Here is a 27,753-nt window from a genome sequence, read left to right on the forward strand (position 1 = left end):
TATTAAATTGATAGCCATATTAAAGTAACAAATTAATGTTAATATTATGAAAGTGGAGTGCAAATAAAAGATTTTAAGAATTAGGAATTAATCGACTGAATGTATTGCAAGGAATTCTGTCCCTAAAATAGATGCTAGAATATTTTCCAAACACAAAATCTAATTGCTTAAAATATCATTCGTGGTATCAGTAGGAAAAAAAAGGGTATATATATATATATATATGTGTGTGTGTGTGTATGTACAAGTATTTATGCATATATTCTTTCCTATCATTTCTTTGAAATCAGAACCATGAGACAGAGCTTCTGTCATCAATTATACTTGGAATTTGGTGAAAAAAAGAAAGAATTTGGAATCAATCACTCTGAGTTCCGTCCGTGTTCCCCCACTTAGGAGGCATTTCCTTCTCCCTAAAAGGGAAGCAATACTATCTGCTCCGTCTAACTCGCAGAGCTGCTCTAAGGACCCAGTGCGCTGGACGGGAAAGACAGGTACAGTTGCTGCTGAAAGTCCAGCTCTTCCTAGCTGGGGACACTAGCGACTCGAAAGGCAGCTCTCTTTGCCGTAAGTCTATTTCTTTTTCGTATCATTTCAAATGTGGGTAAGAGAGGGGGGAAGCCAGGGGATTTAAGGAACATGGATGCAGAACCCTCCCTCCCCCCAGCTGTTTACACTTTGTTCCCTCGTTATTTCGTTCATTCATTCGACAAATATTTCTCGGAACCCGTCGAGTGCCGGACACCCTGCTAAGCAGTGGGAGCCACAAAGAGGACAGCACCCAGAATGTGGTCGCGGGGAGCCCTCCGCCTGCTGAGCAGACCCCACACCCAAAACTGCAGGGCGGCGAGGTCCCGGGTAGCCCGGCAAGGCGCGCCAGCCGCGGCCTCCCGCGGGTCAGCCCGCCGCGCCGCCAAGCCCATCCCCCGCCTCACCCCCCCCGCCTCACCCCCCCCCCCCCCCCGCAGCAGCGAGTTCGGCCGCGTCCCCATGGCAGCCAGCGGTGGCTCTGCGGCGGCGGCGGGCCGGGAGCTAGAGGCCGTAACGGCCTCGGAGGCCGCGCGGCGGGCGGGCGGGCCCGGGAGGCGGGCGGCGGGGCCCCTCGGGGCGGGCCGGGCTGGCGGTGGCCCCGGCGTTCCTACTCTCGGGGCTTCAGACCTCTCGGGAGAGCGCGGCGCGGCGCAGGTAACCTTCCTCGGACCCTCGACCTTTAGCCCAGCTTGCCCAAGAGGGGCGGGGGACCGCCAACAGACAGGCTGTTCCGCGGAGGCTGGCCTTGAACCCTCCTGGGGGGCGCGGGCTGCGGGGCGGGTGGAGAGAGGCTCGGACTGACCCTGTAGAATTCAGAACAGAGATTCTCCCTAAACTGGAAGGTCTGTGTTCTAGTTGTGTGGCTTTGGGCAAGTCACTTGGCTCGTCTGTGCCTCAGTTTCGCTGATGTTAAAGTGAGGGATTTGAGAACCTACAAAATGAAATTATTCATCTGAACGTACTGGTCAAGTTTTCATTGCCCATTCCTGCTCCTCGCCCTTCTGCTCCACTCTCAATTCCAGGGTCTCTCTTTAATCCCTTTGATTTGAGAGGGACTTGAGCCCGCCTGTCTTCCTCCTCTTTCTACCATCTTGAATGCTGTTTAACTTTTATTCAGAGGAGTCAAAGTCCTTTTCAATATTTGTCCATTTATCCTCATAGATTTTTTTCTTTTTAATTAAAACTACGTTGCTGGGAAAACCTTTTTTTTTTTTTACTTTAGGAAGTACTAACATCCCTATTTTGTCAAAAGGGTGAGCAGGTGCCCACAGAGCCACTGAGGAATTGTTAAGATTTCTATTTTTAGGCAATTTTACGTTTTTTGTCCTAAATCTCATGGCATATTCATTCTAACTAAGTCCAGACAGGACCAAAGAAAGACTCTACTCAAATAAAGGTAGACCTTTAGGGGAACCACCAGGAAGGAAAGCTTGAGTACCTTCAGCTGGGACCCATCTGGAGTAGGAATTCTGTTTTACTTATCTCATGTGTTGGCACTTTGCAAAGTACCTGGCACCAAGCTGTTGTTCATTAGATAGTGAATGAATGTTCACTTCAGTCAGTAGCATCTATTTCAACTCATCACTAAGCCAGTAAATGCATGGGGCACACGCACACATGCAAGTTTCTATGTTTTGTGGAACCAAGAGCTACTACACTCAGAAAAACTCATATAACAACATGGTTTGCCAGTAGCAAAATTTTCTTGTTCTATAGGTTAATAAATGTAAGCATTTTAGGAATCTAGATCATTTTTTTTCCTCCTCACAGATTAAAAATCAAGAAATTCAAACCAGATGCAGCAGTTTCTTGACATGGAGAACCAAGCCCATAATACAGTGGAGTAAGTGCTGAGACATTGCTTTTTAATTACGTTGGTACTTAATTATGCCAAAATCTCCCTGATGATATGTGAATTTTGAAATTTAGTATTAATAGAGGATGTACCAATTATTTTTGGTGAGGACGTTGGGAGAAATTCAAGTGACTTTAATTAAGAATCTATAGTTTGAGTCTTTCCAGTTTTGACTATGGATCTGTAGTCAAAAATCACCATTTTCCAACTTTTAGTGAAATTTTCCAGTGTTCTAGGGTGATGGATGCCCACATAGCCTCATGTGCTCTTGGGTTTCCACAGTGCAGCAGCTCCTGGCCAGCGTGCTCCTTTCCTGCTGCATTGAGTGTCCAAGCATCCCTCCAGGCTTGCCCTCAAGGCTGAACTCAAAACGTAAACATAGCCTCAAAACAGATTTAGCTCCTCAAAACTGCAGCAAGAACTGGATATTTTACCAAACGTTTCAGGAAGAGATAAGGAATAGAGTTTGTATGGCATTTGCCATTGTAAAAAATTAAATTCTTTTTGACAAATGTCTGTCCTGCCCTGCCACCAGCACCATAAAGGTTTCTCTTCCTACTGTTTCATTAGCCAACTGGCCACTGGCTGACCCTAGAGCTTAGGGAGTTGAGAGGGAGTGGAGAAAGTGGGAGAGGCATGGGGGGTAGGGGCGATACTATAGTGCCTGATCTTGACTGTGACTCACTTTGGCACTAGTCAAACACTCCAGATATCTTACTTTCAGTTATTCTGCTCAGACTGTGACTTTGACATCAGGCTAAAAGGTGCACAAGTCTTAAAATTCTACTGCATACTCCTCCTTAGAACAGCCCTGCTAGGTATCATTCTCATTTTACAACTAACAAAATTGAGCGTATTAGTTAGAGTATAGTCTAAGCTCTTGTGACAAAGAGACCCCCAAATACAGAGGTTTAAAAAAGATTGAAGTGTATTTCTGTTTCATCCACAAGACCAGAGATGAGCAGACCAAGGCTGGTAGGGCAGCTCTGCCATTCTCACTACATGATTTCCAGCTCTGGGCCTGAAGTGATTGCTTCAGCTCCCACCGTCATGACTGTGCTCCTGCCAGAGGGAAGGGGTAAGGGCAAGAGGAGAGAGTAAGACCATTCCTCTTAGGAGTATGACCTGGAAGTGACAAGCCTTGCTTCTGTTCACTCCGCATTGGCCAGAACTTAGCCCCAGGGCAAGAGCTAGCTGCAAGGAAGGCTGAGAAATGCAGACTCTAACTGGGCAGCCATGTGGCCAGTTAAAGCTTAGAGGTACTATAATAAAAGGAAAAAGAATGGATATTGGTGAACAACTAGCAGGCTCTGTCACACTGAGTTCAGAAAGGTAGAAAGAAAGAGAGATAAAGCAGGAACTTGGCCCAGAATACACAGCTGGTTTGTGGAGAAGGTAGGATTTGAATTCAGCAGATACGTCTGGCTCCAATCCCAGCATTTTGCTACATTAGAAATGGATGGGAAAAAGATGTGGGGAGCATCCTGCCTGGAATCCATAGCAGAGCCAGGATAGGGTTCTGAATGGAGCAGGTGTTAAGTCCCTGGTGTGAAGATGGCACTAAGGGCTATGATGCAGATTGAAGGTCTTGAAGCTAAGGTTGGGTACCAGATATCACTTCACTCCTGCAAATCTGAGGCATGGAGACTGCTGTTTCTCTTCATTCTTTTGGAAAAAAGTATGGAGGACTGAATGTATGCCAGGCACAACGCTAAGCTCTCTGACTCATACAAAGACCGTTAAGGAACAAACCTTAAAGAACTTGGTATTTAGTAGGGAGCCATAGAGCTCATTTGGGTACAATGTAATTACAAACCAGAAGTGAATGAGAATTACTGGAGGTTTCCATGAGAAAGCCACCACTTACCACAGCAGACATGGGACCAGACCTTGTCGACCTTGGTCTCCAAAGAATGGAGAGCCGGGTTGGCTTTGCCTCTGTCCCATGCACTATTGAGAAATATGTAAAAATTTAGATCATGAAGATGATAAAACCTCACTCATCAGGGGTTTGTTATATGCTTATCAAACCATGTCACCTATATACACAGTAATGATTTGTGGAGCAACCTTCATTTGACAAAGATTTCATTTATCTAAAGTCTACAATGAGCCATTCATTGGTCTAAGCACCAGGAAGACAGCAGTGAACACACTAGAGCCCGCTCCTCCAAGGGATTTTTACGTTAGTGGGAGAGACAGTGGGAGATATCAACATGTTTCATATGTGATATGAAGAAGAATAAAGCAGGCTGAGGATGAAAATGGGGTGGTCAAACAAAGATTCCTGGTAAGGCAGCATTTGAGCATAGCTTATGTCTGGGAGAAGGCGGTTCCAGACAGGAAGAACAGAAAACACAAAGGCCTGAGGTGGGAGCTTTTACACAGAACATTTATGATGTGGGTGAGTCATGATTCTCTGACATCTAGGTTATAACAGGGTTTGATTTTTATTTATCCAAGATTTCTCCCAATTATAGGTGTTTGTGCCATAATTATCAACCTAAACTTCTAAATGAAACATTTATTTATTTATTTTTGTCATGGGGGTTTTTTGTTGTTGTTTTTTATACATCTTTATTGGAGTATAACTGCTTCACAATGCTGTGCTAGTTTCTGTTGTACAACAAAGGGAATCAGACAAGTTTGTCCTTTTTGTTTTCAGAGTGTATGCCCAGAACATAAATAACTATAGGATGAATAAATAAACTACTTTTATTGGACTTTTTAAGAGAACCATGTCTACATTTTACTTTGTTTTTGTTTTATTCATGAATTACTGCTCTTTGTCCTTTTATGTTTTATTTTACTTATCCTGTTCTGATTTTTGAGTTGAAAAGTATTCAGTTATTTTCATGATTTCTGGATTTCATGATTTCTTTAAATAACACAAGCATTTAAAGCTAAAGTTCCTCTTGGGCTCAACTTCGCTGCAGGCCGTAGAATTAGTGTTTCCACTCTCAATTTCTAAATGATCTATTATTTCAGCTTTGATTTCCTCTTTGACTCAAGAGATATTTGGGAGATGTAACTTCTGGGGGCGGGGTTTAATTATCTTTTTATTATTACTTTCTAATCCCCCTACGTCCATGGTCATAGAATATGACCTATATGATAGTTCAGTTTCATTAAGATTATTCTTATGATTTGTTACATGATCAACTTTTATTAATGTCCTTTAGGCATTGAAAACAAATGTATATTTTGCTTAAGAAAAAAGGTTAAAAAGTTATACATATATAGCCAAACTGTTTAATTGTTATTATTATTATGTTTAAATTATGCTTTTCAAATCCACTATTACCTTTTTGTCTATTTGATCTGTCACATTTTAAGAAAGATCTTTAATTGTAAATCTTATCCAATTCTTCTTTTATTTCAGGCAGTTTTTATTTTATATGTCCAGTGTTCTGTTGCTCAATATATTGAGGTTCATGGATGTTATATCTTCGTGGTATATTATATGGTTTAACTTTATAGAATGTCTCACAAGTATAAGTGAGTGATTTTTATTTGAATTCTACTTTGCCTGATATTGATATTGCCATCTCTGCCTTCTTCTTAATTTGCATTAGTCTGTAATAGCCTTCTTCATCCCTTTTATAAGGGAAAAAATTCAGTCTTTTCATTCCTTTGTAGGGAAAAACCCATTTCTTCCCTACTGTGTCTTTCTTCCCTGTGTGTCTCCTTTACCTTCACAGAGAACACTTCACTTCTGGTCACCAAATGTGTGGAGGTTTTTTCCCCCACCAAGCAATTCTCTGGGACACCAGCTGGGTGTCCTGCAATTCAACTCAGTTCTGACACTGTCTACCTAGAGACAGCATCAGATCCCACAGGTTGAGGGCTTAGTCCCACAAGACTCCTCACCACCCTCTTCAGCTCCAGTTGCAAGCCCAGTTTGTCACCTGTGCTTCTGACCAACCAGTTACAGATCAGAGGTTCCAATAGCCCCTCCTTGGATTTGATTAATTTGCTAGAGTAGCTCACAGACTAGGGGAAACACTTACCTTTAAACTCTTACTTTCATCCAGCTTGTTAAAGGATACAGATGAGCATCCAGATGGAAAGGATGCATAGTGCAAGGTATATGGGAAGCGGCATGCCACTCTCCCAGCATCTTCACCTGGTCACCAACCCAGAAGCTCTCCAAACACCATACTTTGGGAATTTTTATGGAGGCTTCATCACGTAGGCATGATTGATCACTAACTCCATTTTCAGACCATCTCCCTACACAAGGGAATGGAGGGGGGAGAGGCGGGGCTGAAAATCCCAAGTTTCTAATCATGACTTGGTCTTTCTGGTGACCAGCCCTCATCCAGGAGTCATCTAGGAACCTGCCCAAAGTTGCCTCATTAGAACAAAAGACACTCCTATCACCCAGGAAATTACTAAGGTTTCAGGAACCAAGGTCTAAGACCAATATTAGAGCAAGAGATGCCCCTAGAGTTCTTATCACTTGGAAATTACAAGGGTTTTAGGAACTTTGTGCCAAGAACTGGGGGCAGAGACCAATACACATTTTCTATTCTCTCATACCCTTGTTTGCAATATTTTTTTAATATCATATTGTGTCTCTTATAAGTAGCATATGGTTAGATTAATGTATATATATACCTCAATTGGAATGCCTTTGCCACTAAAAAGAGGATTTTATGATCATTAATATATTAACATTTGACCCTTTTTGCTTTGCCAGCATTTGCTAGTCTTATCTAGTTTTCTTTTTTTTCTTTTTCTCTTAGAAGTTCTACATCCTATTTTATAAGTTTTTAATTTACATTTTTTACAAATTTTTTTTTTTTTTTGCGGTACGCGGGCCTCTCACTGTTGTGGCCTCACCCACCGTGGAGCACAGGCTCCGGACGCACAGGCCCAGCGGCCATGGCTCACAGGACCAGCCGCTCCGCGGCATGTGGGATCCTCCCGGACCGGGGCACGAACCCGCGTCCCCTGCATCGGCAGGCGGACCCTCAACCACTGCGCCACCAGGGAAGCCCAACAAATATTTTAAATTTGGATTTCTAGTCTGGCTTCCCGAATTTTTAGTGTAACTTTGACCTCCCTCAATCCTATGTAAGACTTCACGTTTAGTACTGTTTTTGCTTCCACATTCCCTTACTTCACCTCCAAGAAATAATCTGGATTTCTAGTTCTGATTTCTATTAATTTATATATAAATGATTATATATAGATAATGTTAACTATTTTATTCCTCTTTTAAGAATCCTCTTTAATAGCTGTAAATTTTATTGCATCGCTTATTACTATTATATAAAATTTTCCCTGTTCTTAATTTAATTTATTTAAAATTCATTTTTAATTTGACTGAAGTACTGCCTTAGGTAATCTTTTCATAAAAATGAACATAGGTAGTGTACTTCTTAACTTTTTTCATGTCCAAATGTCTTATTTTTACCCTTACACAGGAACTCTGTAACAGTCATTACTCCCATGGTCTTGAAGTGTAGTGTTGAAAATGGAAAGTCCAATGCCAGTCTCATTCTCTCCTCCAGGTTTTGTTATCCCTTTCTTTTTTTTTTTCATATCTGGAGGCTTATGGGATTTCTTTTTATCCTTGAAATTTACAAATTTACCAAGATAACTTTCTAGGTATAGATCCTTTCTCAATAATCCTTCACAGCATTTGGTGAACACTTTTATTACTGAAGATTCAAATCTCTTCAGCTCAGTGAAATTTTCTTCTATTCCTTTGATTAGTAATTTTCCACCATCTTGTTTCAATCTACTCGAATGCCTACATCTTTTTCTTTTTTCTCATAATTTCCATCATTGTCTTTTTTGTTCTGTGTTCTGGAGGAATTCCTTGCATTTTGTCATTTTTATTTCAGCAATGATTACATTCTGGTTTTTTATTGCTTCTCTTGAGATCTTTAGTATTGACAACCATGTTTTTTATTTCCAATACTTCTTTTTTGTATGTTTATTTCATTGTTCCTTTTACATAGTAAATTGCTTTACTTTATCAATGCAATACACCCTTTGACTCATTAAAAATATGAATAAGAAGTGTTTGAAATTAGCTCTTGCTTCTTATATTAACTCCTTTACAGTCAGTCATTCTGTGGGTGTGCCTCCAGTATATTTCTCCACATCCTTCAATTTGTGCCTCTTTCCAAACCCCAACAATTACTCCACGGTGCTGCCTTTCTCCCAGCCTCTGCTACTCTAGAAGAGAAATCAATTACATTTCCAGAGAAATCATTCCACCAACTACAGTGCAGCTACAGCTCCCTAAGGGCTCAGTATAACCACCATCCAATGTGCTGTGCAGTCTAATATATTTAAGGTTATTAAAGCTTATGTTTAATAAACTTATCTCTGAAGGTCATTTCTAAATAGGAATTCCACAAATGCACTGAGCAATGCTAAGGTCAATAAAACACAGAGAGTCCCAAAATTTCTGAATTCTGGAGTGATGTTTTGAAAAATGTCATTTTCCTTGTACAATATAAGTGGATGCACATATGATGGATTTTTTCTTTAAAATATCTTCTAACTGAAAAACAATATTTATCCAGATTTTCCTTTACTTAGTTACTCATGTATGTAATTTAAAAAGTCATTTGGTTCTTTGTCACTGTTACCAAAAAACAGCAATCTCCTATTCCTGCTCCAGTTTTCCACTCCCGAAAGGCAACCACTTTCATTTCTTTTGGCTAATCCTTTGATATTTATCTCCATATCTCTAAAGAACATGCTTACATTGCTACTTCTTGATTTTTCAGTTTTGGTCACCTCGTCATCCCTGCTATACACACACACACACACCATTCCTCCGTTCTCTCAATACACCATAATTTTGGTTGGATCAATATTCTGTTTGCCTTGTTATGACTTTATAAATACCTCTACCTTTATAAATACTCTTCACCTCTGAGCCATATAGTATACTGTGATTACTTTTCCTTTCCTGCACGTTTTGTTTTTCCTGGAGTTAATACCTCTAGTATCTTAATTATAAATTTTTTGAAGTTTTCTTCTTTCTGCATAATTTTCTTCAAACAATGTCTTTCTGTTTGTATTTGACCTCACTGTGTGAACTGCTTTCCTCAGATGTCTGTGATCTCTGACTGCTTGCTCCTATTTAAGAGTAATGGCATCGGAAGCTGATGGGAAGATCCAGTGTACAGGGGTAGGGCTTGTTGATAGTGGTCTTCACTGTCTGATTATCAGGGTAGTCTCTTTCCTTTGTCTCAGGCTGATCAGTTTCCAGAGAACGTGATTCGAAATCCTCCTGCTTACAGGGTATAAGTTGGGCAGCCAGTGTTCACCTCCTACTTCCAGAAATATCTAGTGGGTTGCTTCTTGGCTTTTTCCAATACTAGCTCCCATTTTTTTGTCCTGTAGGTTTAACCTTGTAGGTTAAAAATATTCCTTTGCTTTATTTTAGTAGGATTTGGGAAGGGAGCAAAATTTGTATGTTCATCCACCTTCAACCAAAAGTCTCATTTTCTCTACTGAATCATTTACTCTTTATTCTGTGACTTATATCTGAGTCATTGATCTCATTCATAGAATCTTGTCAGATCCTTCCTAAAAATCTAGGTACTGCTACATGATCTACCAAAATGTTTTTATCTGCTGTGAAAGTCATATTTTCAAAGACCAAGGCAGATGAATATTAAAGCACATTCTCACATCTGAATTCAGAAAAATCCTTTAAAGGAGTACTCTTCTATGTATACAACTTTTTTTTTTTTTTTTTTTTTTGTGGTACGCGGGCCTCTCACTGTTGTGTGGCCTCTCCCGTTGCGGAGCACAGGCTCCAGACGCACAGGCTCAGCGGCCATGGCTCACGGGCCTAACCGCTCCGCGGCATGTGGGATCTTCCAGGACCGGGGCACGAACCCGTGTCCCCTGCATCGGCAGGCGGACTCTCAACCACTGCGCCACCAGGGAAGCCCTCCTTTTTTTTTTCTTTAATGTTTTTATTGGTGTATAATTACTTTACAATGGTGTGTTAGTTTCTGCTTTATAACAAAGTGAATCAGTTATATATATATACATATATCCCCATATCTCTTCCCTCTTGCATCTCTCTCCCTCCACCCTCCCTATCCCACCCTTCTAGCTGGTCACAAAGCACCAAGCTGATCTCCCTGTGCTATGCGACTGCTTCCCACTAGCTATTTTACATTTGATAGTGTGTATATGTCCATATATACACTACCACTCCCTCACTTTGTCCCAGCTTACCCTTCCCCCTCCCTGTGTCCACAAGTCCATTCTCTAGTAGGTCTGCGTCTTTATTCCCATCTTGCCCCTAGGTTCTTCATGACCATTTATTTATTTAGATTCCATATATATATGTTAGCATACGGTATTTGTTTTTCACTTTCTGACTTATTTCACTCTGTATGACAGACTCTAGGTCCATCCACCTCACTACAAATAACTCAATTTCGTTCCTTTTTATGGTTGAGTAGTATTCCATTGTATATATGTTCCACATCTTCTTTATCCATTCATCTGTCGATGGACACTTGGGTTGCTTCCATGTCCTGGCTATTGTAAATAGAGCTGCAATGAACATTGGGGTACATGACTCTTTTTGAATTATGGTTTTCTCAGGGTATATACCAAGTAGTGGGATTGCTGGGTTGTATGGTAGTTCTATTTTTAGTTTTTTAAGGAACCTCGATGCTGTTCTCCATAGTGACTGTATCAGTTTACATTGCTACCAACAGTGCAAGAGGATTCCCTTTTCTCCACACCCTCTCCAGCATTTATTGTTTGTAGATTTTTTTTTTTTTTTTTTTTTTTTTTTTTGCGGTAAGCAGGCCCCTCACTGTTGTGGCCTCTCCTGTTGCTGAGCACAGGCTCTGGATGCGCAGGCTCAGCGGCCATGGCTCACGGGCTTAGCCGCTCCGTGGCATGTGGGATCTTCCCAGACCGGGGCACGAACCCGTGTCCCCTGCATCTGCAGGCAGACTCTTAACCACTGCGCCACCAGGGAAGCCCTGTTTGTAGATTTTTGATGATGGCCATTCTGACCGGTGTGAGATGATATCGCATTGTAGTTTTGACTTGCATTTCTCTAATTATTAATGATGTTGAGCATTCTTTCATGTGTTTGTTGGCAATCTGTATATCTTCTCTAGTGAAATGTCTATTTAGGTCTTCTGCCCATTTTTGGATTGGGTTGTTTGTTTTTTTGATATTGAGCTGCGTGAGCTGCTTGTAAATTTTGGAGATTAATCCTTTGTCAGTTGCTTCATTTGCAAATATTTTCTCCCATTCTGAGGGTTGTCTTTTCATCTTGTTTATGGTTTCCTTTGCTGTGCAAATTTTTAAAAGTTTCATTAGGTCCCATTTGTTTATTTTTGCTTTTACTTCCATTTCTCTAGGAGGTGAGTAAAAAAGGATCTTGCTGTGATTTATGTCATAGAGTGTTCTGCCTATGTTTTCCTCTAAGAGTTTTATAGTGTCTGGCCTTACATTTAGGTCTTTAATCCACTTCGAGTTTATGTTTGTGTATGGTGTTAGGGAGTGTTCTAATTTCATTCTTTTACATGTACCTGTCCAGTTTTCCCAGTGCCACTTACTGAAGAGGCTGTCTTTTCTCCATTGTATATTCTTGCCTCCTTTATCAAAGATAAGGTGACCATATGTGCATGGGTTTATCTCTGGGCTTTCTATCCTGTTCCATTGATCTGTATTTCTGTTTTTGTGCCAGTACCGTATTGTCTTGATTACTGTAGCTTTGTAGTATAGTCTGAAGTCTAGGAGCCTGATTCCTCCAGAATCCAACAGCACATTAAAAGGATCGTACACCATGATCAAGTAGGGTTTATCCCAGGAATGCAAGGATTCTTCAATATACACAAATCAATCAGTGTGATACACCATATTAACAAATTGAAGGAGAAAAACCATATGGTCATCTCAATAGATGCAGAGAAAGCTTTCGACAAAATTCAACACCCATTTATGATAAAAACCCTCCAGAAAGTAGGCATAGAGGGAACTTTCCTCAACATACTAAAGGCCATATATGACAAACCCACAGCCAACATAGTCCTCAATGGTGAAAACTGAAACCATTTCCACTAAGATCAGGAACAAGACAAGGTTGCCCACTCTCACCACTATTATAGTTTTGGAAGTTTTAGCCAGAGCAATCAGAGAAGAAAAAGAAATAAAAGGAATCCAAATCAGAAAAGAAGAAGTAAAGCTGTCACTGTTTGCAGATGACATGATACTATACATAGAGAATCCTAAAGATGCCACCAGAAAACTACTAGAGCTAATCAATGAATTAGTTAAAGTAGCAGGATACAAAATTAATGCACAGAAATCTCTTGCATTCCTCTACACTAATGATGAAAAATCTGAAAGTGAAATCAAGAAAACACTCCCATTTACCATTGCAACAAAAAGAATAAAATACCTAGGAATAAACCTACCTAAGGAGACAAAAGACCTGTATGTAGAAAATTATAAGACACTAATGAAAGAAATTAAAGATGATACAAATAGATGGAGAGATATACCATGTTCTTGGATTGGAAGAATCTACATTGTGAAAATGACTCTACTACCCAAAGCAGTCTACGGATTCAATGCAATCCTATCAAATTACCACTGGCATTTTTCACAGAACTAGAACAAAAATTTCACAATTTGGGCTTTCCTGGTGGCGCAGTGGTTGAGAGTCCTCCTGCTGATGCAGGGGACACGGGTTCGTGCCCCGGTCCGGGAAGATCCCACATGCCATGGAGCAGCTAGGCCCGTGAGCCATGACCGCTGATCCTGTGCGTCCAGAATGGGAGAGGCCACGACAGTGAGAGTTCGCGTACCGCAAAAAAAAAAAAAAAAATTCACAATTTTTATGGAAAGACAAAAGACCCCGAGTATACAACTTTCTTAACCTTTAGAGTGTCCTTTCCCTCTGAGGCATATTCATAATCACAACTTTATTTACCTGTTTCTTATGAGTTAAATACAGTTTTAATTATAATTTGTAAATAATTCTAATATAAGTCAATATATATTTGTAGTTTAATAAATTGTCATGTATTATTTTTGCACATTGAAAATTATTTTTAATTTGATTGATTCTCGTATCTGAGTGGCCCAGACTATACCCCATTATTCTCCCTCCCTCATAATTTATCCCCCACAAAATACACATATTCCTCTCCAGAGTAATCAAATTTAACAAGTTCTAGTTTCTTGTTTCTCTGAAGAAGCAAAGTGAAGTGGACCTAGGGTAGAATTCTGATATCTCAGACTTTGAAGTTAGACCCTGAAGTGTTAGCACAATGCTAAGTGGTTGTAGGAATTCACTGAGTGACTTTGAAAGGAGGGAAAGACACTTAGGAAGAAAGGGGAGGGAGTGAGATAGAGGGGAGGAGGGAGTGAGGGAAGAAAGAAGGGAAGGGAAAGGTTCCTTTGAAAGACTCGTTAAGCTGCTATTAAGTTAAGGCAAAGATTAAAGTTTACCTCTGTGTAGGATAATTTGCACGTAATTTTTACAGGACAATGTTTACAAAAGGTTGGTTGTATTAGTTACAAGTTACATTTTTTTAAAAATGAAAAAGAGATAAGCCATGATATGTGTAAACCTAGGCATGTACATCAGGATCCAGGCACACTCACCCTGACCTGACATTGCAGATGCTCCGTGGTCTGGCACCTTGGAACCACTTGGAGCAGTTGTGAGCCTCTTGTCAGATCATTGGTGAAACAGAGAGGTGCTAAAACATGAAAATGATAGAAACAGGAGGAGCTCGTTAGTTCTCTCCCCTGCGGGGGAAAAAGCAGTCTCACTGGGCCATAGGTCATGTAAAAGCTATGTACAAAAAGAGCATAACAGAGCCAGGTGCACTATAGAATCATGCGGTGAAATGGCTTCCAAATTTTCTCTAAAAAAGAGAAAAGCAGAAATGCAAATATCTTGTGCTAATCTTATTTTCAAATTATGAAAATACTTTTAAAAAGTTCAAGAATAGGAAAAAATGGGTGGATCAGCAAAACAGCTGACTCATGAAGGACAGCTGGTCAGAGTACAGATGAAGTCTGTACCCATTCATATAAGAAACTGAAGTGGGATATGAGGCACATTTGGTGCTGTGGCCCAGGGATCCCAGAATACCCAAATCTTGCCTCAGATCACAGACAATCTCAGGGAGATACATACATACTTACGATGGCAAAGAAAAACAGACACTTTGAGCGGTGAATGATAACGAGGCCACCCACTTCCCACAGTGTCCATGGGGGCCATGAGGACACCCCTGCCCCTCTCAGCCGTGGTGGTATTGGCAAAGGACTAGTGGGGAGCTTGAACCCCTCCCCCGGCCACCCAGCAGTAATGAGGAGTCCCTTCTCCCAAGTAGCAACAGATGCTTGGTCAAGAACGTGGATTCCACCATGGCCTGGCAGGAGTGAGACAGCACCCCATCTCTCTGGTGGTGCATTCTCAGAAAAGGCCTGTTGAACACAAATTTTATAAAGGATCCAGAGTCTCATAACACGATACCCAAACAGATTAGGGTTTTTATTTTTCTGCAGGTTGGCAGTTCAGAGCTGACACTGGCTCTACCATACCATCAGGGATTCATGGAGCTTACAGTGCAGTGGGGGGACAGACTTTAACAGATAAATGAGGGTATATTCTGTCAGGGGGATGGTAGTGACTGCCTTGAAGAAAAATTAATCAGGTTATGGTAGTAGAGAGTTACAAAGTAAATCTGATAAGGTGAAATCTGAAGAAAGACCTACAGAAAGTGAGGGTTCTCTTCATATGTATTCATATATATGAATATATGTAATTCATATATATATGAATTATATATGAATATATATAATTCATATATATATGAATTTTATTTATATATATGTATTCAATATGGCCTGGGGAATGGCATTCCAGGCAGAGGAGACAGCAAAAGCAAAGGTTCTGAGGCAGGAACATACTTAGTATTTTCAAGGAACAAAAAAAAGGCCAGTGTGTTTAGAGAGGAGCAAGCCGGGAGGAAGGTGGTAGGTGGTGACCTCAGAGAGACAAATAGAACCAAGTCCTGTAGGGCCTTGCAGACCTGGTAAAGACTTTAGGTTTCACTCTGTACGATGGGAAGTCACTGGAAGGCTTTGAGCAAAGCAGTGACATTTTCTGACCTAAAGTTTTGAAAGGCTCATTCTGGTTGCTATGTGAAGACTAGACCATAGCAAAGCAAGGGTAGAAAAGACAGACAAGCTGAACTCTAATTCAGTGGGAGATGGCAGTGGTTTGGATCAGGTTGGTAGAAATAGTGACAAATGGGGATGTTGTGACAGAAAAGCTGATAATATTTAGAAATCATAGATTGAATATGGAGTGTGCAGGAAGGAGATGTGATGGTGGGCTTTTGTCCCACCAATTGGAAAGATAAGATTGTCATTTATTAAAATAAAGAAGACTGGAAAAAATGCAAGCTTGGTTTGAGATGCCTGTTACCCATCCAAGTAAAGATCAAATAATTAGCTGTATATCCAAGTCTAGATGTATCTTTCTGCTTCATCACCCTCAGTGTGTGGCTTTATTGTTTGGCCCCAACTAATGATTGCAAGTTGGCGGAACCACCTCCAGCATCACATCTGCCTTCCAGGAAGGGAGCAGAGGAAGGGCAATGGGTAAAAACAAAAGAGAGCGTGCCAGCATTTTATTTGGGGTTCCTACAGAAGCCAAAGCCCTGAAACAAGGATTTGGATACAAGTAGTTTATTTGGGAGATGAAAGTATGGTCTATTAGTTCCCTATGACTGCTGTATAACAAACTCAGTGGCTTAAAACAACTAAAATGCATTTACTCACAGTTCTGTGGTCCAGAAGTCCAAAATCAGTGTCACTGGGCCAAAATCAAGGTGTCAGCAGGGCTGTATTCCCTCCAGATGCTCTAGGGGAGAATCCGTTCCTTGCTTCTTCAGGCTTCTGGTGACTGCCAGCATCCCTTGGCTTGTGGCTACATCACTGATCCTTAAGGCCAGCATCTTCTCATTTGTGTCTGATTCATCTTCATATCCCCTTTTCTTGTGTGTGTCAAATTTCCCTCTGCCTCCTTCTTAGGGCCCACCCAGATAATGTAGGATAATCTCCCCATCTCAAGACACTTAATTTATACAACGAACTTTCTTCCAAATAAAATAACATTAATAGGTTCCGGGGACTCAGACCTTACATCTTTGGTGGCCATTTTTCAGCCTATCACCTGTAGGGTTGGGGAAGTAAAACAAGGAAAGGCAGTTTATCAAACCAAGTACCACTGAGGGTGACTGGAGCAAAATCCTGATGGGGAAACTCTGGAACCCAGTGTAAATCACACTCCTCAGAGTTCTTCCATCCAAGGAGCAAATGAATGTTTATACACCAGTAACCGACAGTTATTGGTTGAAGGTTGCTCCTGGGAGGGCTTCAATTCCCTGTCACTGCTGGCCTATCACACAGGAGGCAAAGAGGACTCCAGTAGCAAGAGAAGACACTTAGGCAAAGAAATGCAGGCTCTGTCCACTGGAAGTAGGCTGAGTGCCCTGAAGTGGTAAGTGTGAGAGATGTGTGGGACACCAACAGCAACTGCTGTGGCCTTCTTTTCAACAGCTTCACGGCAACTTCCGCTTACATTTCATAGGCCAGATTTTGTTACATGGCCATGCCTAGCTCCAGGGGAGACTGGGAAATGTAGTTGTTTTTTTCGCTGGATACATTTCCACACTGAATAACATCAGAGCTCTGTTGGTATGGAAGAAAGGAAAGCTGGATGTTGAGTAGGCAACTAGCCACATAGGAGATAAGGATGGAAGCAGACAAGAGATAAGGATGACTCAGGCTAGGGTTTTATCACTGGATATGGTGAGAAGTAGTCAGAATTTAGTATACTGGAGGCAGTGCCAATAGGACTATGGTTCTGGGGTTTGAGGAAAACCCAAATCTAGAATCATGAAGAGTTTTTTTATCTTGAGTAACTGTAACTATGGTGCCAATTAAAGAAATGGAGTGGACTGGAGTGGGAGCAGGTTTGTGGCACAGGGAGTCTAGCACTCTGCTTTGAACTTGTGAAGACTGAGATGCCTATAGACGCCTATGGGAATGTCAGTGTGGAATAGGTAGTTGGTTAGAGAAGTCCGGAGCTCAGCAGCTCAGGCTGCAGATACAGATTTGGAAGTTATCAGAACAAGCTGACATTAGAAGTTTCATTAGAAATTTCTAATATTTAGGGAACAGTATATTTCTTAGTTTTCTAGCATTGGAAAAACAGATTTTATCAGTGTTTGCCTAATTCTTCACTGTTAGGATCCAGTGAAATAGATGGCTGTAGTTTTAAATAGAAAAAGGGTAAAGTGACTGTCCTCACATGTACTAACACTGCAGTCTCTCATCAGATAGACCTTTCGGCAGGAGGGAATTTTAATTGTCTTAAGAGATTGGCTTATAGAATCCATGCTTATGGTTATTAGTGGAAGTCAATTATTAAATATTTAAATGTTTAAATAGTCAAAAAAAGCACAAAGGGTAATTTTAGATGTTGAAAATGGGATAGCAATATACGTCAGATACAAATTTGATTTTGGGTTCATACTTTTTCAGTGGCTTTATAATATGTCCAGATTTGCTTTAGTTTCAACCTCTCCCACAGGCTTAAGAAAAGAAATATAAAAAAACAAACAAAAAAATCTAAGCTAATGCGTGTGTAAATATTTATTTACTATTAATTGTATCCTATGTTTGTATGTATTAATATGGAATAATTTTTCAGATAATTATTTATGCTTCTAGATGATTGTAGAAATCACCTGAAGAAAGAGGGTTAGTGCTTGCTAACATTTCACTGTCTCCTTACCTCATTCGATCTGTGAACCAAGATGTTACTCAGAATGTGAATAATTATCATAGAAAAGTTTCAAGAAAAAGTTTATCTGTACTGTAGATCTTTAAACAGAATTTCCATTCCCTTTAGAACATAAAAAAAATGAGATTTTAAATTTGTATGTACCTAGAATTCTTATAAAACATTGATAGAGACTTGAAAGCTATGACATTGCATTTTCTTTCTATAAACATCTTTTTTTGATGATTATAATGAAGGCTTTAGAATAAGGCCTTTATAAGTACAGTTAAGCATGCTTTATTGGAATAGTGGGATTTACACCTCCTCCACATCCTAACATTAAGCTTATCAAATGAGAGCAAAGAATGGACTGAATATGAGCTACCATCTCAAATATGCAATAAGAATAGGCATTGCAATGCTAGTATGTCAGCAAACACTCATGGTGACAGTAAATAACGTTTTTTGGACAACAAAAAAAAGTGCTTGAGAAAAAGCTACTTTTAACTATAATTCAATAATTAATTTTGAACAAGGGCAACCATGAAACTATGACCTAAAAATCATAAAGTGATAAATCTTTCATTTACTGTTTTAGGAGACACAATTGACTAAAGAGCAGGCTGACACCATAGACATGTCTACAAAAGTGAGTTCTAGGAGTTCTGCTGGAGCCTCTCTCGTTTGGTTCTAATTATGTTTCAGGTGTAGTACAGAATGTGACGTGCAAATAGGATTTGTGAGCCACCACAGAAATGTTAAATTCTATTTATTTATTATTATTTTTGAAACTGAAAAAACAGTTTATCCATTTCTCCTACCTCCACCTCTTGCCTCTGGCCACCACCAATCTGTTACCTGTATCTATGAGTTTGGTTTATATATACATTATATCTTATATATATATATATATATATATATCTTAGACTCCACATATAAGAGAGTACATATGGTATTTGTCTTTCAGTGTCTGACTTATTTCACTTAGCATAATACCCTCAGGGTTCATCCATGTTGTTGCAAATGGCAAGATATCACTCTTTTATGTGGCTGAATAATATTCCATTGTATGTGTGTGTGTCTATACACACACACATATACATACATGTACCACATCTTCATCCATTTATCCATCAATGGACGTTTACTTTGTTTCCATAACTTGGCTATTGTTAAATAATGCTGTAATGAATATGGGGATGCATATATCTTTTCAAGTTAGTGTTTTCATTTTCTTCAGATAAATGCCCAGAGGTGTAATTGCTAGATCGTATGGTAGTTCTAGTTTTAATTTTTTGAGGAACCTTCATACTGTTTTCCATAAAAACTGTACCAATTTACATTCCCACCAACAGTGTACAAGTGTTCTCTCTTCTCCACATCCTTGCCAACACTTTATATTTCTAGTCATTTTGATAATAGCCATTCTGACAGGTGTGAGGTGATATCTCATTGTGGGGGTTTTTTGCATTATGTTTAATGATTAGTGATGTAGATTAACAATAAAGAGCATTTTTCATGTGTCTTTTGGACATCTGTATGTCTTTTTTGGAAAAATGTTTATTCAGATCTGCTTTTTTTTTTTTTTTTTTTTCGGTAGGGGCCTCTCACTGTTGTGGCCTCTCCCGTTGTGGAGCACAGGCTCCAGACGCACAGGCTCAGTGGCCATGGCTCACGGGCCCAGCCGCTCTGTGGCATGTGGGATCTTCCCGGACCGGGGCACGAACCCGTGTCCCCTGCATCGGCAGGCGGACCCTCAACCACTGCACCACCAGGGAAGCCCCAGATCTGCTCATTTATTAATCATATTTTTTTGTATTGAGTTGTATTAGTTGTTTATATATTTTGGATATTTGCAAATGTTTTCTCCATTTTCATTTTGTCAATGATTTCCTTTGCTATGCAGAAACTTTTTAGTTTGATGTAGTCCCACTTGTTTATTTTTGCTTTTGTTCCTTGTACTTCTGGTGTGAGAATCAAAAAATCATCATCAAGGCATAATGCCAAAGAGCTTTACCACCTGTTTTCTTCTAGGAATTTTATAATTTTGGGTCTTACACTCCAGTCTTTAATCCATTCTGAGTTAATATTTGTGTATAGTGTAAAAGTATTAGTCCAGTTTCAATCTTCTGCATGTGGCTGTCCAATTTTCCCAAAACCATTTATAGAAAAGACTGTCCTTTCCCCATTGTGTATTCTTGGCTTCTTTGTCATCAGTTATTTAGCCATATATGCTTGGGTTTATTTCTGGGCTCTTTATTTTGTTCCTTTGATCTGTGTGTCTGCTTTTCTCTGAATATCATACTGTTTAAATTACTATAGCTTGTAATGTAGTTTGAAATTAGAGAGTGTGATACCTTCAGCTTTGTTCTTTCTCAAGATTGCTTTGGCTATTTGGGGTCTTTTATGGTTTCATACAAATTTTAGGATTATTTGTTCTATTTCTGTGAAAAATTCCATTGGGATAGGGATTTTGATAGGGATTGCATTGAATCTGTAGATTGATTTTGGTGGTATGGACATTTTAACAATATTAATTTTTCCAATCCATGAGCATGGAATATCTGTCCATTTATCTGTATTATTTTCAATTTGTTTAATGTTTTGTAGTTTTCAATATACAGGTCTTCCAACTCCTTGGTTAAATTTATTGCTAGGTATTTTATTCTTTTTTGATGCAATTGTAAATGGGATTGTTTGCTTAATTTCTCTTTCTGATAGTTCATTATTAGTTTATTTAAATACAACAGATTTTTGTATATTGATGTTGTATCCTACAACTTTACTGAATTTGTTTATTAGATTTAACAGTTTTTTGATGGAGTCTTTATACTATATATATATATATATATATATATATATATATATATATATAGTGTCATCTTAATAGAGTGACAGTTTTACTTCTTCCTTTCCAATTTGGATGCCTTTTATTTCTTTTTCTTGCCCAATTACTCTGGCTAGGACTTCCAATGCTATATTTAATAAAAGTGGTAAGAGTAGGTATCCTTTTCTTGTTCCTGATCTTAGAGGAAAAACTCAGCTTTTCACCATTCAGTATGATGTAGGCGTGTCACATGTGGCCTTTATTATGTTGAAGTACTTTTGTATGTCCCCTCTGTACCCACTTTATTGAGGGGTTTTGTCATAATGGATGTTGAATTTTGTCAAATGCTTTTTCTGCATCTATTGATATGATCATATGATTTTTATCCTTTATTTTGTCTATGTGACATATCACAGTGACTGATTTGTGGTTGTTGAATCATCCTTGCATCCCTAGAATAAATCCCACTTGATCGTAGTGTATGCCTGTTGAATTTGGTTTGCTAATATTTTGTTGAGGATTTTGCATTTGTGTTCACCAGGTAATTTTCTTTTCTTGTGACATTCTCGTCCGGTTTCAGTATCAAGGTAATGCTGGCCTCATAAAATGAGTTTGGAAGAGTTTGAAAAGGATTGGTATTAATTCTTTGAATGTTTGGTAAAATTCACCAGTGAAGCCATCTGGTTCTGGACTTTTGTTTATTGAGAGGTTTTTGATTACTGATTCAGTCTCTTTACTAGCAGTCAGTCTGTTTAGATTTTTTATTTCATTATGATTCAGTCTTGGTAGATTGTATATTTCTAGGAATTTATCCATTTCTTCCATATTGTCCAATTTGTTAGTGTATAATTTTTCATAGTAGTCTCTTATGATCTGTTTATTTCTGTGGTATCAGTTATAATATCTCCTCTTTCATTTCTGATTTTGAGTCCTCTCTTTTTTTCTTGGTGAGTGTAGCTAGAGGTTTGTCAATTTTATTTATCTTTTTCACAGAACCAGCTTAGTTTCACTGATCTTTTTTTATTGTCTTTTTAATCTCTATTTCACTTCTGCTCTAATCTTTTTATTTCCTTCCTTCTACTAACTTTGGGTTTTGTTTGTTCTTTTTCTAGTTCCTTGAGGTGTAAAGTTAGATTGTTTATTTGAGACTTTTTTTTTTCTTGAGGTAGGTATTTATAGCTAAAACTTCCCTCTTAGGACTACTTTTGCTGCATTCCATAAATTTTGTATGTTACATACGTATTTTCATTTGTCTCAAGGTATTTTTTTACTATCTCTTTTTATTTCTTCTTTGAACCTTTGGTTATTCAGTAGCATGTTGTTTAATATCCACACATTCGTGAATTTTCCAGTTTTCTTGTATAATAAATTTCTAGTTTCATAACACTGTGGTCAGAAAAGTTGTTTGATATGACTTCAGTCCTTTTAAATTTAGTAAGACTTGTTTTGTGACCTAACATATGATCCATGTACACTTGAGAAGACTGTGTTTTTGTTGCTTTTGGATAGAGTATTTTATAAATATCTATTAAGTCCATCTGGTCTAATGTGTTGTTTAAAGGCTGATGTTTTTTAATTGATTATCTGTCTGGATGATCTATCCATTAATGTAAGTGGAGTATTATAGTGTCCTACTGTTAGTGTATTGCTGTCTATTTCTCCCTTTAGGTCTGTTAATATTTGCTTTATATATTTAGGTGCTCCTACGTTGGGTGTGTAAATATTTACAAATGTTATATCTTCTTGTTGGATTGACTTCTTTATCATTATACAATGCCCTTTTTTGTCTCTGTTACAGTCTTTGTTTTAAAGTCTATTTTGTCTGATAAAAGTATAGCTACTCCAACTTTTTTTTCAGTTTCCATTTGTATGAGATATCTTTTTCCATCCCTTCACTTTCAGTCTATGTGTGTTCTTACATCCTAAATGAGTCTCTTGTAGGCAGCATATAGATGGGCCTTATTTTCTTATCTGTTCAGCCACTCTGTGTCTTTTGATTGGAGGATTTAGTCCATTTACATTTAAAGTAATTATTTTTTTTAATTTTAAAAATTATTTTTATTTATTATTTATTCATTTTGCCTGTGCTGGGTCTCAGTTGTGGCATGTGGACTTCTTAGCTGTGACATTCAGACTCTTAGTTGTGGCATGAGGGCTTCTTAGTTGCAGCATGTGGACTTCTTAGTTGTGGCATGTGGACTCTTAGTTGCAGCATGTGAACTCTTAGTTGTGGCATGCATGTGGGATCTAGTTCCCTGACCAGGGATGGAATCCAGGCCCCTGTGTTCGGAGTGTGGAGTCTTACCCACTGGACCACCAGGAAAGTCCCGAAAGTAATTATTGATAACTGTGCACTTACTGCCATTTTGTTAATTGTTTTCTAGCTGTTTTTACAGTTCCTCTCTGTTCCTTTCTTCTTCTCTTGCTCTCTTCCTTTGTGATTTGATGACTTTTTTTAGTGGTATGCTTATATTCCTTTATCTTTTGGGTATTTACTATAGGTTGTTGCTTTGTGGTTACCATGAGGTTTACATGTAACAATTGCTATCTATAACAGTTGATATAAAGTTGATAATAACTTAAGTTTGATACCATTGTAAAGCTCAACATTCTTACTCTTCCCCTTGCTGCATTTAATGTTTTTGATGTCACATTTTACATCTTTTCATCTTGTATATCCCTTAATTGTTGTAATCATAGTTATTTTTACTACCTGTTTTTGAATCTTCTTACTAGCTTTATAAGTGATTAACTCACTACCTTTACTATATATTTACCTTTCCAGTGAGATTTATTCTTTCATATGTGTTCTTGTTATTAATCAGTGCCCTTTCTTTTCAGCTTCAAGAAGTTCCTTTAACATTTCCTGTCAGGCCAATTTAGTGGTGATGAACTCCTTTAGCTTTTGCTTTTCTGGAAAATTCTTTATATCTTTTCTGAATGATAACTTTGCTGGTTAGAATAGTCTTGGTTGAAAATTTTTTTCTTTCACCACTTTGAATATATTGTGTCACTATACATTTAGTAGAACTAAATAATAGTAATATAACTAAGATAGTATGTTAATACATTTTTAAAATGAGTTTTATTAGAATATTTTGAAAAAGGTAAGACCTGATAAGATTGCTCATCAGCCTTTTGGAAACTCATTTTCTTAGGCTTGTCCATGTTGCATGAAATAGTGTCCTCTTTATTTTTTCTCCCTGCTTCCCTTCCTCTCTCCCTCCCCTTTCTCCGTGATGACTTCTATATTTGTTTTTTAAGGCAAAGCCCCTCTTCTCTCTCCCAAGGTGAAGATCCATTTCTGTCAGACTTCTCTCATGTCCTAAACTGAACTCACTCTTTTTTTTTTTTTAAATAGACCTGTTATCCCATTCTGTTTTCCAGACTGGTGATGTATAGACTGACCCTACATTTCAGTTTGCCGAGAACAGCCACTGTTTATACCTGTTGTCCTGGAATAATTAATATTAGTGCCCCTTTCACTTTTAAAATTGTCCTGGGTTGGATAACAAATCATATGGTCACCATAGTTATCTGTCTGATGAAGGTCTGCCTTTTAAGAATCAGCACCTGGGCTTCCCTGGTGATGCAGTGGTTGAGAGTCCGCCTGCCGATGCAGGGGACACGGGTTCGTGCCCCGGTCCGCGAAGATCCCACATGCCGCGGAGCGGCTGGGCCCGTGAGCCATGGCTGCTGAGCCTGCGCGTCCGGAGCCTGTGCTCCGCAGTGGGAGAGGCCACAACAGTGAGAGGCCTGCCTATCGCAAAAAAAAATAAAAAGAATCAGCACCTAAGCCCATTGTTAAAGGACTTTGGGGTGACATATATTACATGTATCTTACTCTAGCCCCTTTTACTCTGAATGACTCTCTCCACATTCCATTCCCCTGCCCTTTCCCAACACACTTGCCACTACTGCCTCCATTTACATCACCAGCTTTCTAGTTCGCTCTCTCTTCATCTCCAAATAATGATGTCCTGATATTTTAACTCTAGGATCCCCAGACTGATATGTTACCCTGCAAGTCTCAATGTGCCCCCTCCTTTCTGGCTTAATGCATTCAGACTGCTGTCCTGACCTCAGGATCTTTCTCTTGTGAATTGCTCCCAAGGATAAACCCAATAGTTAGGGCGGGGGTTTACGTGTCTTAAGTAGTGTTATCCAGCACAATCCAACCAGTCTCCAATGCTGAAAGATTCAGAGAATTTTTTTTTTTCTTTTTTAGCTCCTCAGTCAACTTTTCTAAACTTGGAATAATAAGGTCTACTTTATGGGATGTTATAAGGCTTCATGACAGGAAGTACAGGAAAGTAATTAGCATAGTGTTAGTCAGCATTTGACTAAAGGAAGAAATACAAATATAAATAATGTACTGTCCAGTTATGGAGGAGGCTAAACTAAGCCTTTTGTATTTTATTTTAAAGTTCACTAGATTTAGGAACAGATATTGATACTGAGACAGCTGAACTGCTATTAATTATCTCTGAGAAACTGAAGAAGGGAAAATATACTACAAGATTAGACCATTGACTTTCAAAAGGGAGTATTAAATATGACCAAAAGCTGAATTTGATGTAAAAGTGTGTTTGACTAAATCTTAGGTAAGACTCTGGAAAAGATTATCAGTGGTTTGTGAGCATCCAGAAGAGGAAGCAGTGGCCACCAGGACTCAGCGTGGATGCACCTGGACCACTGCATGCTAGACCAGCCTTGCTTCAAAGTGCAAATATGCTGGTATATCAGAGAACATATAGACAGAGATGTACTTGGGCTTTGGCATATTTTATAGGGCTTTTCACCACATATTTTGTGGGAAAAAAAAGTAAGGTTAATTAAGTGGATTAACATCTGATTATAATAAAAGAAATAATCAACAGATCACTGTGACCCTGAAGGGCTTGATTATGGAAGGCCAGAGGGCTCTGTCCTGTCTCCTGTCCTTTATGACATTTAACAATCACTTGTATGAAAAAAAACTGTATATGTAAAACAAGTAATGCTTATCAAATCTGCTGCTGACACAAAATTGGGAGGTATAGTGAATATATTCTCTGACAGTACCAGGATCACAAAATATATGCTCAGGTGTTACCTCTTTCAGGAAGTCTTCTGTGATAGTCCACGCTGTCCAATACCCAAGGGGTATTCGGGCCCCTCCTTTCTGTTCCCAAAAGAACTGTATGTATTCATCAATCTGTTACTGTACCTGCCTGCCTTGCAAGTCTTCCTATACACAGGCAGTTGGTCTTGTGTCTCTGTCTTCCTAGTTCCTCTCACAGTGGGGAGAAGTCACCTGTGAATGTTTGCTTCCTTAAAGAATCAGTGATGACAACCTACATCAAGGCTGAAACTGTAACACTGAAATGTAATGAAAATAAATATAAATCCCTGCCCTTGGAGCATCCCCCAAAATGAAACAATCACAAGATAGCGAGTAGGTGGCTCTACTCATAGCATTCATGAAAAGGAAAAAGCGTGTTTAGCAAGAAAAAACTTGCCTTAAAAGTCATATGATATCACTGCTTTACCCTTCCCCCTCCCAAATTCAAAGCTAAGGTGTTCTTCATCTGCTTGAATGAAAGTATGTATCACCTAAAACAAAGGATGTGAGAGTCCCTCTCTGAGCTGATTAGACCATGCCTTGGGTACCATGTTAAAGTTCTGAACAATACATTTCAAGGAGGAAATCGACAAACAGGAAGGAACTTGTTCAGAGGAGAGCCACCAGGATTATGAAGGTTCTGAAAATCTTAAAATAGTCATTCATTTCTTCAACTAATACACAGTTCAACAACTGTATATTAAGCATGTAGTATTTCCTAGACAGTATACTAGGTAGTGAATGGTAGAGAAAAAAAAAATCTCTACAAGCAATTGAAGGAAATAAAGATAACTTGTGAAAATAAACAAAGACCACCCAATAAGAACAAATGAAGGCTATTTATTCAAAGATTTCTATAAAAAGGGAGTCAGCTATCACTTGCATTTGGCAGACTCAAAGACAGGCAGGAGAGTGGGAAGGCTTAACAGTGAAAAACCAGAAGGCTTCAGGTATGCCTCAGCCCTAGGCTGTCGACATGGGGAAGCTAGAGGCAGGATCGTTAGAAGCAGGGCCTCCTATGTGATTGGTTTGGGGAACATATTTGCCTTTCTCTGGTTGGTCCTGAGTTGGAAGTGGAGGCAAAATTGGGGAAGCTGTCAGTCATTGACCAAGTCTTGACCATTCTAGGACTTTTGCTGCAAAGGTTTTGGGTCAGAATCCATTACCGTATATTCTGGCATTGTCTGTTAGTATGTTCAGTCTCAAATATTGAACATTGAGAAGACTCAGGGAGAATCTGGAGGTACACTGATAACTGTATTCAGCATATTGATAACTGTATTCAAGTATTTTATAGTCTACAGTGTTGAAAAGGCATTTGTTCTCAATGGTTACAATGGATCAAATTAGGACCAGTGGATGAAAAAGTTCTTCAGTATAAGAAAGAACTTTTAAAAACCCACTTCTGTTTAGATGCAATCTCAGACAGTGGTTACCTGCTAAAGGAAAAGTTCAGACCTAGGCTGGGTGACCTCTTGGCAGTGATATTACAAAATAGATCACAAACTTTGGCATGCACCAAGTGGCATGTACTTGATACCTTTGTTACTAATGCAGAATCTGGGCTCTGTCCTAGATTTGCTGAATCTGATCAGTGGGTTATG

General features: G+C 39.1%; 1 protein-coding gene across 1 annotated transcript in view; it reads left to right on the top strand.

Moving 5' to 3' along the window:
* Nucleotides 1-786: 786 nt before the first annotated feature.
* DEUP1 (deuterosome assembly protein 1) overlaps nt 787-27,753 on the top strand; it is a 104,463-nt gene continuing 77,496 nt past the window's right edge. Inside the window, 1 exon segment of the mRNA XM_089915872.1 lies at nt 787-1,041. Coding sequence (XP_089771998.1) covers nt 787-1,041 — 255 coding nt within the window.

The sequence above is a fragment of the Delphinapterus leucas genome, chromosome 7 (assembly GCF_059928025.1).
Source record: "Delphinapterus leucas isolate spDelLeu-1000000601 "Yukka" chromosome 7, BTC_Dleu_Yukka2, whole genome shotgun sequence".
Lineage (NCBI taxonomy): Eukaryota > Metazoa > Chordata > Mammalia > Artiodactyla > Monodontidae > Delphinapterus > Delphinapterus leucas.